This window comes from Engystomops pustulosus, chromosome 2 (genome assembly GCF_040894005.1).
Source record: "Engystomops pustulosus chromosome 2, aEngPut4.maternal, whole genome shotgun sequence".
In the NCBI taxonomy this organism is placed as follows: Eukaryota; Metazoa; Chordata; class Amphibia; order Anura; family Leptodactylidae; genus Engystomops; species Engystomops pustulosus.
In genome coordinates, this window is record NC_092412.1 from 152,132,583 (window position 1) to 152,149,148 (window position 16,566).

Below are 16,566 nucleotides of genomic sequence, written 5' to 3' on the forward strand. Positions count from 1 at the left end.
GGCACAATATATTAGGCACTAAACTGACATTTTTGCAATAAAAACGCAATTTTTACTATGCACCATTTACTGTGCATTCAATTTTGACCTGCATGTTGGGGGTTAAAATTCTCACCCTAACCCCAGATGAATTCTTTGAGGGGTCTAGTTTCCAAAATGGTATAAATTATCGGGGGTTTCTATTGCACTGGTACCTCACGGGCCCTGCAAACATCACATGGCACTCCGAATCCAAACGTGTGAAAAAGGAGCTGGAAAAGCTAAATTTCACTCCTTTCCGTCTCAGGCCTACCGTGTGCCCAACCTGTCAATTATTGGCACATGTGTGATATTGCCGTACTCGGGACAACCCGCAGAATGATTTTTGGGGTGTTTGTCTAAATTGCTATGGGTTGGGCACAATATATTAGGCACTAAACTGACATTTTTGCAATAAAAACGCAATTTTTACTATGCACCATTTACTGTGCATTCAATTTTGACCTGCTTGTTGGGGGTTAAAATTCTCACCAGAACCCCAGATGAATTCTTTGAGGGGTCTAGTTTCCAAAATGGTATAAATTATCGGGGGTTTCTATTGCACTGGCACCTCACGGACCCTGCAAACATCACATGGCACTCCGTATCCAAACGTGTGAAAAAGGAGGCGAAAAATCAAAATTTCACTCCTTTCCTTCTCAGGCCTACTGTATGCCCAGCCTGTCAATTATTGGCACATGTGTGATATTGCCGTACTCGGGACAACCCGCAGAATGATTTTTGGGGTGTTTGTCTAAATTGCTATGGGTTGGGCACAATATATTAGGCACTAAACTGACATTTTTGCAATAAAAACGCAATTTTTACTATGCACCATTTACTGTGCATTCAATTTTGACCTGCTTGTTGGGGGTTAAAATTCTCACCACAACCCCAGATGAATTCTTTGAGGGGTCTAGTTTCCAAAATGGTATAAATTATCGGGGGTTTCTATTGCACTGGTACCTCACGGGCCCTGCCAACATGACATGGCACTCCAAATCCAAACGTGTGAAAAAGGAGCTGGAAAAGCTAAATTTCACTCCTTTCCGTCTCAGGCCTACTGTATGCCCAGCCTGTCAATTATTGGCACATGTGTGATATTGCTGTACTCGGGACAACCCGCAGAATGATTTTTGGGGTGTTTGTCTAAAGTGCCATGGGTTGGGCGCAATATATTAGGCACTAAACTGACATTTTTGCAATAAAAACGCATTTTTTACTCTGCACCATTTACTTTGCATTAGATTTTGACCAGCGTGTTGGGAGTTAAAATGCTCACCACAACCCCAGATGAATTCTTTGAGGGGTCTAGTTTCCAAAATGGTGACATTTTTGGGGGTTTTCTATTATACTGTTACTTCAGGGGCTCTTCAAGTACACTGTGGCACCACAAAACATTTGCAGCCAAATTGGCCTTCCAAAAACGCAATAGTACGAACTCTGTTCTGGACATCGCTGTGCGACAAAGGAGCACTTGACATCCACATGTCTGGTATTACCGTACTCGGAGGAAGCAGGGCAATAATTTTGGGATGTTTATTTACCTCAAATTTCTAATGAATGTGTCCATTTTAGGGCTAAATGAGAAAAATCGTAATCAAAAATTGAAATTTCAGAATTTCAAATCCATTTTTGTTTGCTTCTGGAAAAATAATAAAAGGGTTAACAGACTTCCTAAATGCTGATTTGAATAGGTTGAGATGTTAGGTTCATAAAATGGTGTTACTTGTGGGGGTATATAGTACAAAAGCCTTTATAGAGCACTTCCAAACTGCATTGATCACCACAAATTTTACATTTTTCAAATTTTAAAAAAATCTGAGAATTTGCTACTAACACTTGAAACCTTCTCACATCCGTAAAAAAAATGGGAACGTAAAACAAATAATGGAAATAAAAAGAAGACCAATGGCAAAAGGTTTCTACCCCAAAAAAATTGTGGTGTGACATTTTGTCTAAAAAGTATAACATTTGAAACTTTGAAAATTGTAATTTTTTTCAAATTTTTCCTAAATTTGTGAATTTTTACCCCCCCAAAAAGGAACGGATCACCGAAATGATACTACTAACATAAACTACAATGTCTCACGAGAAAACAATCTCAAAATCACAAGGATATCTTAAAGCGTTGAAAAGTTACTACCACAGGAAGAGACACTGGTCAAATTTCTGAAAAAAGGACCGAGCCTTAACCTACAAACAGGCTGCGTCCTTAAGGGGTTAAGCAGGGAGTCATCTAGATTGCATTGGCATGTCGGTAATTTTTTACGGTAAATTGATACATTGTACGCTACGGCTGTTCTAGTCATTAAAAAAGGGGAAAACTACAACGTGGACAGGGAGTGAGTATTTAAATTAGGACCCATATTATGAAATAAAAAAGTATTAATGAGCACTGTAGATGCATATGATATCCACGTTTCATGAGTAAAATAACTGTTATATGGACTGTCTTCTGGTGTAAGGTCATCTATCCGAGGGATCAGGCTGCAGCTAATAAAACTGCAGGGATTAATGTGACAGCCTAAGAATCAGTATAAAAGCAATCACAAATAAGACATTCAGCACATATGACTGTCAGGCTGTAGAAATCTAATCTATTTATTTGGACCCTACTTTATCCACATCTGACTGGCTTCAAATTCAGCCTTGAGCCACTAACATCAAATGTCCCTCTTCAACAGCATTTGCAGATTTTTCATTAAATTGTACACGTTTCTGAGTATCTGATACACCTGCAGATTCATTTATATAATGACCCAGGTGCATAGCAGATAAAATGACCGTGTGCCTCCCTCTGCCTGCACAGGGCATCGACTACTTGCCCTGTTTACAGGAAAACAATGCAGCAAACATATGGATGAAGATGAATTCAGTACCTACACAAATCACATCCTTCAGGCTTTGCCCTTTAGCCAGTGTTAAGATTTCTGGACCAAATTACTGTGCACTTCGTATTAATTAGTAAACAGTACAAACACCATACTGGATGTGCAAAAAGAGGCAAATATTGTTTTTTGTTGCCTAAAAGGACATTTACCACCAGGAAGAAGGAGTGTAAACCAAGAACACTTACATGCTGGTGTGTCCCCTAACTGTCAGATCTGCTCTTCTTTTAGCTTCTTATGCTCTGACAAAAAAAGGTTTTAAAAATGTTGCAAATGAGGCTGCGGAGCTCAATTAACAGCTATGGATCCTGGAGAACCTTGGGCTCATTTGCATAAGTTTTAAAGACTTTTTTGTTTAAAAGAAGGGCAAGAGTATCTAGAAGAAGAGCAGATCCTGCCAGGGGGCACATACCAGCATTAAGTATGCTTGGTTTACAATACAAGATCTTGGTGCTAGATTTCCTTTAAATATCAATGCTCCATCTAAAATCTTTTAGTTGGGTACTTCACCAGTCTATACAGTGAAAAAAATGGCAGCTGGACATTTTACATGGGCTTAAACGGTTTTAAATATTGAATTCTACCACCCATTTTGAAGGGAAATCCTCTACTTGCTCAAATTAGGACAAGATTTTTTTTCAGCTGAATTTTAAAGATAGGATTTTAAAATCCTATTTGAAATCCTTATTCTGTAATTTGCGCCTCAACAAATCCCTTACACAGAACCTGTCAGTAGAACTTAGAATCCTGTACTTCAGTTTAAAACTACTGTTCCACAAAACAATGTTTCAGGTATCATTTAACCCCTTAACGCTGAAGCCACTTTTCACCTTCCTGACACGGCCCATTTTTTCAAATCTGCCCTGTGTCACTATAAGTGGTCATAACTTTGGAACGCTTTAACATATCCAGTTGATTTTGAAATTGTTTTTTCGTGACACATTGTACTTCATGTTAGTTGAGAAATTTAATCAATATGTTTAGTATTTATTAATGAAATAAATGGAAATTTGGCAAAAATTTTGAAAAAAACTATGTTTTCCAAATTCAAAATTTTCTACTTTTTGGAAAGTTGGTCATATCACTAAAATAACTTGATAACTAACATTTTCCATATGTCTGCTTTAACTTGGCATCATTTTTCAAACATCTCTTCCTTTATTTTGGATGTTAGGAGGCTTATAACTTTAGGTGCAATTTTTCAGATTTTCACAAAAATCATCAAAACCTACTTTTGGAGGGTCAATTTAGTTAGAAGTGACTTTATAAGGCCCACATGACAGGAAACCCCCACAAAGGACACCATTTTAGAAACTACACCCCTCAAAATATTCAAAACAACCTTTGTGAATTTTGTTAACCCTATGAACGTTTCATGAGGGTGAAAGATAAATGAAAGTGAAATTAGAGAAATGTAATTTTATCTTACTATAGATTCATTGAACACTAAAATTTGCACCTTCACAATGGGTTAAAAAGGAAAATGCATTTTACAATGTTTAGGGCAATTCCTCCTGAGTATGCCAATACCCATTTTGTCACTGTACCCTGCTGTACAGGCACATGGGGGCACTTGGAATGGAAAGAGCGTTGTTTTGTTTTTGGAGGGCAAATATGGATGAAAAGTTTTCATGTGACAGGATGCATTTGGAGAGCCATAATGGTACCAAAACAGAGGAAAGCCCCAACAAGAGACACCATTTTGGAAAGTACACCCCTTGGAGAGTTTAGCAAGGTGTAATTTGTGTATTTGCCCCAACAGGTGTTTGATTCAATTAGGCCCCAAAAAGGAAAAAGGTGAAAATTTTCTCAAAAAAGTCACTTTTACCCTAAATTTTTGTAAGCCACAAGGGATAAAAGATGAAACAACCCCCATAAATGTGTAGAACTATTTCTCCTAAGCACAGAACTGCACCACTTTTGCATATAAAGTGTTGTATGGGTACACAGTAGGGCTCAGAAGGGAAAGAGGGGCTTTGGCCTTTTAGAAGCCAGATTTGACAATCATCCTTTACATGTGTCAGGATGCATTTGGAGAGCCCTAGTGGTACCAAAACAGAGGGGAACCCCAACAAGTATCACCATTTTGGAAAGTGCACCCTTTGGAGAATTTAGCAAGGTGTAATATGTGTATTTTCCCCTACAGGTGTTTGCTTCAAATAGGTCCCTAAAAGGAAAAAGATGAACATTTTCCCAAAAAAGTCACTTTTACGGCAAATTTTTGTATCCCATAAGGCATTAAAGATGAAACAACCCCAAAAAATGTGTACTAGCATTTCTCCCAAGTATAAAATTGCCCCACACATGCAAATAAAATGTTGTATGGGTACGCAGTGAAGCTCAGAAGGGAAAGAGGGGCGTTGGACTTTTAGAAGCCAACTTTGACATACATCCTTTACATATGTCAGGATGCATTTAGAGAGCCGTAGTGGTACCAAAACAGAGGGGAAACCCAACAAGTTTCACCATTTTGGAAAGCACAACCCTTAGAGAATTTAAGCAAGGTGTAATATGTGTATTTGTACGTAAAGGTTTTTGATTTAATTAGGACTTAAATAGGAAAAAGGTAAAAATTTTCCAATAAAGGTCATTTTACCCCTAATTTTTTATAGCCACAAAATGTGTAAAGCTATTTCTCTCGAGTGTAGAAGTACCTCACATGAGTATATAAAATGTTGTATGGGTGCACATAAAAGGAGAGGGGAATGTTTGCCTTTTAGAAGCCAAATTTGACAGAAATGTTTGACATGCATTTGGAGAACCCTAGTGGTATAAAACAGATAAGAATCCGAAAAGTGACCCTAATCTTTGAATGCACACCCCTTAGAGAATTTTTCAATGTGTAATATATGTATTTGCCCCTACAGGTGAATGATCCAATTAGGCCCTAATCATTAAAAAGGTGAAAATATTCCTATAAATGTCACTTTACCCCTAATTTATGTAAGCCACAAGGGATAATATATTAAATAACCCCAAAAAAGGTTTAAAACTATTTCTCCCGAGTGTAGAAGTACCCCACATGTGCATATAAAATGCTTTATGGGCGCACAGTAGAGGAAAAGAGTGGTGTTTGTCTTTTAGAGGCCAAATTTGACAGAAATCCTTCATATGTGTCAGGATACATTTGGAGAGCCGTAGTGGTAGCAAAACAGAGGAAAACCCGAAAAGTGACCCTAATTGTTGAATGTACACCCCTTGGGGAATTTAGCAATGTGTAATATGTGGTGTAGTGTAATACACGTGGTGAAATGAGCATTTTGAACATATAGGTGGTTTCCAAATATCATGTGCAATGGAGTCCAGGATGGAAATTGCAATTATTTCTGGAAAGTTCAGTGCCCGTTATGTGGCGCCCCTTATGAAATAATGGAGGGGTATAGGGAGCAACGGGACATAATAGTTGTTACAATTATTCATTTTACCGAAATTAATTCACAACAGGTTGGGCGTGAATTGTGAATGTGTTGTGTATAAGGAGGTAGAATATACCAAGGGACCAACTAAACTTTTGTCACTCTGGAGGTGTCGCAAGGTCTCTTACCGTAGTAGTATATAGTGTCCATCCTTAGTATATAGTGTCTATCCTTAGTATATAGTGTCCATCCTAACTCCTCTTTTGTAACAGACTCTTTATTGAGTCCTACCATTAGAAGCAGCAGAATTCACCGGGAAAATGCTGTCCTGGCAAAACACAGGAACATCTAAACCAGAGGTACTGGGGCCCCGTCCTTCTTGTCCCAATATTAGTTTCCTAATATCTTCCTCTTGAAAACGGAGAAATGATACGGCAGGACCTGCACATTGGAACAGCTCGTAAGAGTTGTACACCATAATCTGTACAATGTACACGGCCAGCACTTTTGTACCAAATCGTGGTTTTTCGTACGGAAATTATCGCCAAGTGTTGCTCTTATTCACCCTAGCGATGCCCATTGTGACGAATATTGCTGCTTTTGGCTGGACCAAATCGACCAGCCAATAGCGGCAAACATGGACAGAGGGGGGCAACAAAACCCCTCTGGACCGCAAGGCAAAATTGGTGGCTGTCAGGAACAGCCGCCACCCTGCCCCGATCACCGTGTCTACAGACATGGTGATCGGTATTACTGACGTCATAAGTAAATTCGCTGCTATTGGCTGGTCTGAATTGATGAGCCAGTAGCAGCGATCATGTGGGGGGGACGTAACCCTTCTGTTCCATGGGGCAGGATGGATGGACGTCAGGAACAGCCGCCATCTTGCCCCGATCACTGTATGAACCGTGTTAGCAAGTCACTACCCGCCGCACCGTTCTATAACAACGCGCGTTGGGAATAGGCTATACAATCTTTATTTATTTTTTAAGCAATTTAGACACATAAGGGCTTATTTTTTGCGAGATGAGATGCACTGTAAAAAAAACCTTCATTTTAGTGGGTTTTTAGCTTATTGAAGCAATTTTATTAACTTTTTACGTGTGGAGGAAAATAAAATCATCAATTCTTGTTTTGGATTTTTAGCATTTTTTTTGGGGGGTGTTCACTGTAGCATAACAATAATATATTATCTTTATTCTATGGATCACTACGATTACGGTGATACATCATTTATATAGTTTATTTTATATTTGTCCAATTTTATTGAAGGAAAACTAGAATAGAAAAAAATTGCATTTGTTTTAGTATTTCCATTTTTATAGCAGCATAACTATAGTATTTTTTGGTTGACGGAGCTGGTTGCAAGCTTATTTTTTGCGTGACAAGTTGTTCTTTTCACTGGTATCATTTTGGTGCTTGTAACTTTTTCGGATAACTTTTTAGAACATTTTTTGTAAAGCAATTTGATAAAAAGTTTTAATTTTTGGCAAGTTTTTGGGGTTTTTTTTTTTTACCACGTCCACCGAGGGGGTCCAATTATGTTTAGAATTTATTGTACAGATTGTTACGGACGCAGCGATACCAAATAAGTGGGTTTTTTTTGTGATTTAGTGTTTTTTTATACTTTATTACTTGTGTACAGGGAAATGTGGTGTTTGGGGGGACTTTCACTTTATTATTTATTTTTATTTTAAAAAAACCTTTATTTTTTTTTACTTTTTTTTACAGTTAATGGCATCTAAGCTTGAACAAGTGATCTTCTGATCACTTGTTCAAGCTATTTTACAGGTTACACAGTGCAATACAGATGTATTGCACTGTGTAATGTAAGACACTGAGCATGCTGCCAGAAGGCAGGGACCCGGCTTCCGGATGAAGATCGCGCAGCCCCGGGCACCGGCAGTCCCGGGGCTGCGATCGGAGGAGCGGACCCCCCCGGTAAGCGCCGCGGGGGGGTCCGATTCACTTTTACTAGGCTTTAAATGCCTCTAACACGCCGCGGTTAGCGCGACCGCGGCGTGTTAGGGGTTAACACCCGCGATCGGAGAAATCTCCGATCGCGGGTGTTAGAGGCAGGTGTCGGCTATAATATATAGCTGACACCCGCAGCTTCTGGCCCCGGCTCCGTTCAGGAGCCGGGGCCAGAAGCTTGACGTAATAATACTGCATTTTGCGGGAACGCACCTCCCGCCATGCAGTACTATTACGTCAAATGTCGGGAAGGGGTTAATAGCTACAATTCATATTGCTTGACTTCTAAGGATGTATGCAATACATCATAAATTGAGAGTTAAAAGCACACTTTTTTCTCATTTACAATAAAGTTATGAAATAGTTACCGGTTGTTCAGGCATTTCCTGTCCATTCTCCATGGCTGCAGCCTTCCTTAGATCAATGAAGTACTCTAAAAAGGTTAACAAATACACATTTTTCAATTCCATTCCTTAAGAAAGGGAAACACAAGTGACAGTTTTACATTGCCAATCAAAATTATTTCTTAAACATGACAAAATATATACAAAAACACAATAATTTAAAGGAATTACAGTTGTTTAGTAGTAATATATAGAAAGTATAGCAAATAGAAAATGGTAAGAAAATGCATTTAAAAAGTATTGAAAAGGTTTTTTTGTTAGTTTTTTTTTTTTTTAAATTACAGCGATTCACACTTATTTTTACCTAATGGTTCAGCAAAGAATGAGGCAAAACTCCCTTGATGGGGCCCCTAACCCAGGTACACATATATTACAACAATATTGTGGTAGATGCCATTTCTAGTCAGGGCTCAACACATCACAGTGAATAAAAAGGTCACAGTAAAGCTACATTTCTGTCTATATTTATCCACATTTCTTGTTTCTGCTAGGGCTGCCATGACCATTTCTATCAGCATCTTGCATTGGTACCATTGGCATTACAGGCGGTCCCCTACTTAAGAACACCTGACTTACATACGACCCCTAGTTACAGACGGACCTCTGGATGTTGGCAATTTACTGTACTTTAGCTCCAGACTACAATAAACAGCTATAACAGTTATCACTGGTGTCTGTAATGAAGCGTTATTGTTAATCCTGGTTCTAATGACAATCCAACATTTTTAAAATCCAATTGTCACAGACCAAAAAAAAATTTGGCTGGGGGTTACAATGATAAAGTGTACAGTTCCGACTTACTTACAAATTCAACTTAAGAACAAACCTTCATACCCCATCTTGTATGTACTGCCTGTATTATTATTTTGAAGCACTTCTAGCAAAAGCCAAACCAGTTCACATCAACTACAACAAAACTCAAAAGCCTCAAATTTTTGACAATGCCTTCAGCTGAGCTGTGACTATAAATATATTAAAATATTGAGTGTAATGGCATCTGTAGAAAGTATCATTTTTAAAATAGACAAAATACCATATATACTCGAGTATAAGCCTAGTTTTTCAGCACAAAAAAAAAAATGTGCTGAAACCCCAAACTCGGCTCTGGTGAAGCTCTCTGGATGCTTTACTTTAGTTTAGTCCCAGGCTGTAATGATCAGCTGTAAGGTGTCTGTAATGAAGCTTTATTGATAATCCTTGGTCCCATTACAGAAAAAAAATTTTGAAACTCCGATTGTCACTGGGGCCATTTTTTTTTGTCTGGATTTAAATGAATAAAATATATACCATATATACTCGAGTATAAGCCGACCCGAGTATAAGCCGAGACCCCTAATTTTACCACCAAAAACTGGGAAAACCTATTGACTCGAGTATAAGCCGAGGGTGGGAAATGGATTGGTCACAGACCCCCCCCCCCAGTATATAGCCAGTCAGCCCCCTATAGTATACAGCCTGCCCCCTAGTAGTATATAGCCACCCCAGCCTGCCCCCAGTAGTATACAGCCTGCCCCCAATAGTATACAGCACTGCCCAGCTTGCCCTCCAGTAGTATACAGCACTTCCAAGCTTGCCCTCCAGTAGTATACAGCACTTCCCAGCTTGCCCTCCAGTAGTATACAGCACTTCCCAGCTTGCCCTCCAGTAGTATACAGCACTTCCCAGCTTGCCCTCCAGTAGTATACAGCACTTCCCAGCTTGCCCTCCAGTAGTATACAGCACTTCCCAGCTTGCCCTCCAGTAGTATACAGCACTTCCCAGCTTGCCCTCCAGTAGTATACAGCACTTCCCAGCTTGCCCTCCAGTAGTATACAGCACTTCCCAGCTTGCCCTCCAGTAGTATACAGCACTTCCCAGCTTGCCCTCCAGTAGTATACAGCACTTCCCAGCTTGCCCTCCAGTAGTATACAGCACTTCCCAGCTTGCCCTCCAGTAGTATACAGCACTTCCCAGCTTGCCCTCCAGTAGTATACAGCGCTGCCCAGCCTGCCCCCAGCTGCATACTACTGGGGGCAGGCTGGGCAGCGCTGGCCAGCCTTAAAAAAAAAAAAAAAAAACTTATATACTCACCCTCCGGTGGCCCCGATCTGCAGCGCTGCTCCCCCGATGTCTGTGTGGGTCCTCTTCTGGCTTCCGCGCCGTCTTCCAGCCAGAAGAGGACCTGCGCGGTCATCGGGGGAGCAGCACTGCAGATCGGGGCCACCGGAGGATGAGTATGTAAGTTTATTATTTTTTAAGTATTTTTTAAGTGTTGTATTTTAACTTGTGACTCGTGTATAAGCCGAGGGGACGTTTTTCAGCACATTTTTTGTGCTGAAAAACTCGGCTTATACACGAGTATATACGGTAGTTTTGACTTACATACAAATTCAACTTAAGAACAAACCTATGGACCCTATCTTGTATGTAACCTGGGGACTGCCTGTATTTTATTACCAAAGAGTCATTCTTATAAAAGAATAGTACCATTTATTTATGAAGGAAAATGAAAGGTTACTCTTCAATATTGACCACAAGATGGCAAGTAGTGTGTTTGTAGTGTATTTCACAGAAAGGACCATGGCAGGGCAATTACTATGGCCACTGGAGTTTTTTAGGGGAATGTTCCCCCACTTTAACTATATACAAAAAATCTTTTTTAAAGCTGCATCTAGTATGGTGCAAATTTTCACGTTTTATGTAGATTGGGGAGGACTTGTGCTAGAAAAAAAAGCAAGCTGTCAAAGTCGCTCTTTTTAGTTTCCTGTGAAGTAGTTAATAAAAGAAATGGAACATTACACATAGATCTTTCTGGGACTGCCTTACTGTAGCCAAGCTGCATGATAACAATCTGACCTGCTTTAAAAATCCTTCCATTTATATAACCACCACAAAAAAGGGGGAATAAAACTGAGCTAATCTCTTTAGCTTAACATGAGCAATTTACTTAGCATAGATGGTCTTGCCAAGGCACTTAAAGTAGTTTTTGGGAGTATGACAACATTATTTAAAATAACAGATCAATATAGAGGCTTCAATTTCTGAGACACAGTATCTGTTCTGTCTCTCCGTCTTTCCCTTCCCGGCCATTGTTATCTGTAGTAAAACAGATTTTCTGACCTAAATAGAAGGAAAAGTGAATATGAGAAGGCAATGCAGGTCATGTAAAAGAGCAACAGTCAGCATTAGGAGGGAAGTACTTCTTTACCAAGTTCAACAACTGTGAACCAGCAATATAAAAAAATATTATAAACGGACAACCCCCGTTTCAGAGAATGAATTATAATCTATTGCATAATAAAAAAAAACACCCAACTTATAGATGACCCCTAGTTATAATCGGACCTCAATACCTACTGTGACTTCTGGTGAAGCACTCTGGATGCTGGTCACTTACTAAACTTTAGTCCTAGGACGCAATGATATACTATGAGGGGTCTGTAATGAAGTGTTATTGTTCATCCTTGATCCGACTACAATCCAAAATTTTATAAATCACATTGTCGCAGGCACCAAAATATAATTTGAATGCAGTTACACTTACAAAATACACCTTTTAACCCCTTCCCGACATTTGACGTAATAGTACTGCATGGCGGGAGGTGCGTTCCCGCAAAATGCAGTATTATTACGTCATGCTTCTGGCCCCGGCTCCTGAACGGAGCCGGGGCCAGAAGCTGCGGGTGTCGGCTATATATTATAGCCGACACCTGCCCCTAACACCCGCGATCGGAGATTTCTCCGATCGCGGGTGTTAACCCCTAACACGCCGCGGTCGCGCTGACCGCGGCGTGTTAGAGGCATTTAAAGTTTGACAAGAGGGAATCGGACCCCCCCGCGGCGCTTACCGGGGGGGGTCCGCTGCTCCGATCGCAGCCCCGGGACTGCCGGTGCCCGGGGCTGCGAGATCTTCATCCCGGTGCCGGGTCCCTGCCTCCTGGCAGGACCCGGCTGTAAGACACTGGGCATGCGCAGCATGCTCAGTGTCTTACATTACACAGTGCAATACATCTGTATTGCACTGTGTAACCTGTAAAAATGCTTGAACAAGTGATCAGAAGATCACTTGTTCAAGCTTAGATGGCAGTAACTGTAAAAAAAGTAAAAATAAATAAATAAAGGTTTTTTTAAATAAAAATAAATAATAAAAGAAAGTGAAAGTCCCCCCAAACACCACATTTCCCTGTACACAAGTAATAAAGTATAAAAAACACTAAATCACAAAAAAAAACCACTTATTTGGTATCGCCGCGTCCGTAACAATCTGTACAATAAATCCTAATCATAATTGGACCCCCTCGGTGAACGTGGTAAAAAAAAACCCCCAAAAACATGCCAAAAATTTAAACTTTTTATCAAATTGCTTTACAAAAAATGTTCTAAAAAGTTATCCGAAAAAGTTACAAGCACCAAAATGATACCAATGAAAAGAACAACTTGTCACGCAAAAAATAAGCTTACAACCAGCTCCGTCAACCAAAAAATACTATAGTTATGCTGCTATAAAAATGGAAATACTAAAACAAATGCAATTTTTTCTATTCTAGTTTTCCTTCAATAAAATTGGACAAATATGAAATAAACTATATAAATGAGGTATCACCGTAATCGTAGTGATCCGTAGAATAAAGATAATATATTATTGTTATGCTACAGTGAACACCCCCCAAAAAAATGCTAAAAATCCAAAACAAGAATTGATGATTTTATTTTCCTCCACACGTAAAAAGTTAATAAAATTGCTTCAATAAGCTAAAAACCCACTAAAATGAAGGTTTTTTTTACAGTGCATCTCATCTCGCAAAAAATAAGCCATTATGTGTCTCAATAGCTTAAAAAATAAATAAAGATTGTATAGCCTATTCCCAACGCGCATTGTTATAGAACGGTGCGGCGGGTAGTGACTTGCCAACACGGTTCAGACACAGTGATCGGGGTAAGACGGCGGCTGTTCCTGACGGCCATTCATCCTGCCCCATGGACCAGAAGGGTTACGTCCCCCCCACATGATCGCTGCTACTGGCTCATCAATTCAGACCAGCCAATAGCAGCGAATTTACTTATGACGTCAGTAATACCGGTCACCATGTCTGTAGACACGGTGATCGGGGCAGGGTGGCGGCTGTTCCTGACAGCCACCAATTTTGCCTTGCGGTCCAGAGGGGTTTTGTTGCCCCCCTCTGTCCATGTTTGCCGCTATTGGCTGGTCGATTTGGTCCAGCCAAAAGCAGCAATATTCGTCACAATGGGCATCGCTAGGGTGAATAAGAGCAACACTTGGCGAAAATTTCCCTACGAAAAAACAAGATTTGGTACAAAAGCGCTGGTCGTGCACATTGTACAGATTATGCTGTACAACTCTTACGTGCTGTTCCAATGTGCAGGTCCTGCCGTATCATTTCTCCATTTTCAAGAGGAAGATATTAGGAAACTAATATTGGGACAAGAAGGACGGAGCCCCAGTACCTCTGGTTTAGATGTTCCTGTGTTTTGCCAGGACAGCATTTTCCCGGTGAATTCTGCTGCTTCTAATGGTAGGACTCAATAAAGAGTCTGTTCCAAAAGAGAAGTTAGGATGGACACTATATACTAAGGATGGACACTATATACTAAGGATGGACACTATATACTACTAAGAGACATGCGACAACTCCAGAGTGACAAAAGTTTAGTTGGTCCCTTGGTATATTCCACCTCCTTATACGCAACACATTCACAATTCACGCCCAACCTGTTGTGAATTAATTTCGGTAAAATGAATAATTGTAACAACTGTTAGGTTACGATGCTCCCTATAACCCTCCATTATTTCATATGGGGCGCCACATAACGGGCACTGAACGTTCCAGAAATAATTGCAATTTCCATCTTGGACTCCATCGCACATCATATTTGGAAACCACCTATATGTTCAAAATGCTCATTTCACCACGTGTATTACACTACACCACATATTACACCTTGCTATATTCCCCAAGGGGTGTACATTCAACAATTAGGGTCACTTTTTGGGTTTTCCTCTGTTTTGGTACCACTACGGCTCTCCAAATGTATCCTGACACATGTGAAGGATTTCTGTCAAATTTGGCCTCTAAAAGACAAACATCCCTCTTTTCCTCTACTGTGCGCCCATAAAGTATTTTATATGCACATGTGGGGTACTTCTACACTCGGGAGAAATAGTTTCACTCCTTTTTTGGGGTTATTTAATATATTATCCCTTGTGGCTTACAAAAATTAGGGGTAAAGTGACATTTATAGGAAAATTTTCACCTTTTTAATGTTTAGGGCCTAATTGGATCATTCACCTGTAGGGGCAAATACATATATTACACATTGCAAAATTCTCTAAGGGGTGTGCGTTCAAAAATTAGGGTCACTTTTCGGATTTTTATCTGTTTTATACCACTAGGGTTCTCCAAATGCATGTCAAACATTTCTGTCAAATTTGGCTTCTAAAAGGCAAACATTCCCCTTTCCTTTTACTGTGCGCCCATACAACATTTTATATACACATGTGGGGTACTTCTACACTTGAGAGAAATAGCTTTACACATTTTGGGGGGTTATTACATTTTTTTTATCCCTTGTGGCTATAAAAAATTAGGGGTAAACTGACCTTTATAGGAAAATTTTTAACTTTTTCCTATTTAAGTCCTAATTAAATCAAACACCTTTATGGACAAATACACATATTACACCTTGCTAAATTCTCTAAGGGGTGTGCTTTCCAAAATGGTGACACTTGTTGGGGTTCCCCTCTGTTTTGGTACCACTACGGCTCTCTAAATGCATCCTGACATATGTAAAGGATGTCTGTCAAATTTGGCTTCTAAAAGTCCAACGCCCCTCTTTCCCTTCTGAGCTTCACTGCGTACCCATACAACATTTTATTTGCATGTGTGGGGCAATTTTATACTCGGGAGAAATGCTAGTACACATTTTTTTGGGGTTGTTTCATCTTTAATGCCTTATGGGATACAAAAATTAGCCGTAAAAGTGACTTTTTTGGGAAAATGTTCATCTTTTTCCTTTTAGGGACCTATTTGAAGCAAACACCTGTAGGGGAAAATACACATATTACACCTTGCTAAATTCTCCAAAGGGTGCACTTTCCAAAATGGTGACACTTGTTGGGGTTCCCCTCTGTTTTGGTACCACTAGGGCTCTCCAAATGCATCCTGACACATGTAAAGGATGATTGTCAAATCTGGCTTCTAAAAGGCCAAAGCCCCTATTTCCCTTCTGAGCCCTACTTTACACCCATACAACACTTTATATGCAAAAGTGGTGCAGTTCTATGCTTAGGAGAAATAGTTCTACACATTTATGGGGGTGTTTCATCTTTTATCCCTTGTGGCTTACAAAAATTTGGGGTAAAAGTGACTTTTTTGAGAAAATTTTCACCTTTTTTCCTTTTTGGGGCCTAATTGAATCAAACACCTGTTGGGGCAAATACACAAATTACACCTTGCTAAACTCTCCAAGGGGTGTACTTTCCAGAATGGTGTCTCTTGTTGGGGCTTTCCTCTGTTTTGGTACCATTATGGCTCTCCAAATGCATCCTGACACATGAAAACTTTTTCAGCCATATTTGGCCTCCAAAAACGAAACAACGCTCTTTCCATTCCAAGTGCCCCCCTGTGCCCGTACAGAAGGGTACAGTGACAAAATGGGTATTGGCATACTCAGGAGGAATTGCCCTCAACATTGTAAAATGCATTTTCCTTTTTAACCCATTGTGAAGGTGCAAATTTTAGTGTTCAATGAATCTATAGTAAGATAAAATTACATTTCTGTAATTTCACTTTCATTTATCTTTCACCCTCATGAAACGTTCATAGGGTTAACAAAATTCCCAAAGGTTGTTTTGAATATTTTGAGGGGTGTAGTTTCTAAAATGGTGTCATTTGTGGGGGTTTCTTGTCATGTGGGCCTTATAAA

At 39.8% G+C, this 16,566-nt stretch overlaps 1 protein-coding gene across 3 annotated transcripts in view; it reads right to left on the reverse strand.

Moving 5' to 3' along the window:
* EYA3 (EYA transcriptional coactivator and phosphatase 3) overlaps positions 1–16,566 on the reverse strand; it is a 79,615-nt gene that overhangs the window by 50,501 nt on the left and 12,548 nt on the right. For all 3 annotated transcript variants that reach the window (XM_072136925.1, XM_072136924.1, XM_072136923.1), the window contains exon 2: positions 8,608–8,672. In XM_072136925.1, coding sequence (XP_071993026.1) covers positions 8,608–8,640 — 33 coding nt within the window. In that variant the 5' untranslated portion in view covers positions 8,641–8,672. The remainder of the gene's footprint in view (positions 1–8,607; positions 8,673–16,566) is intronic.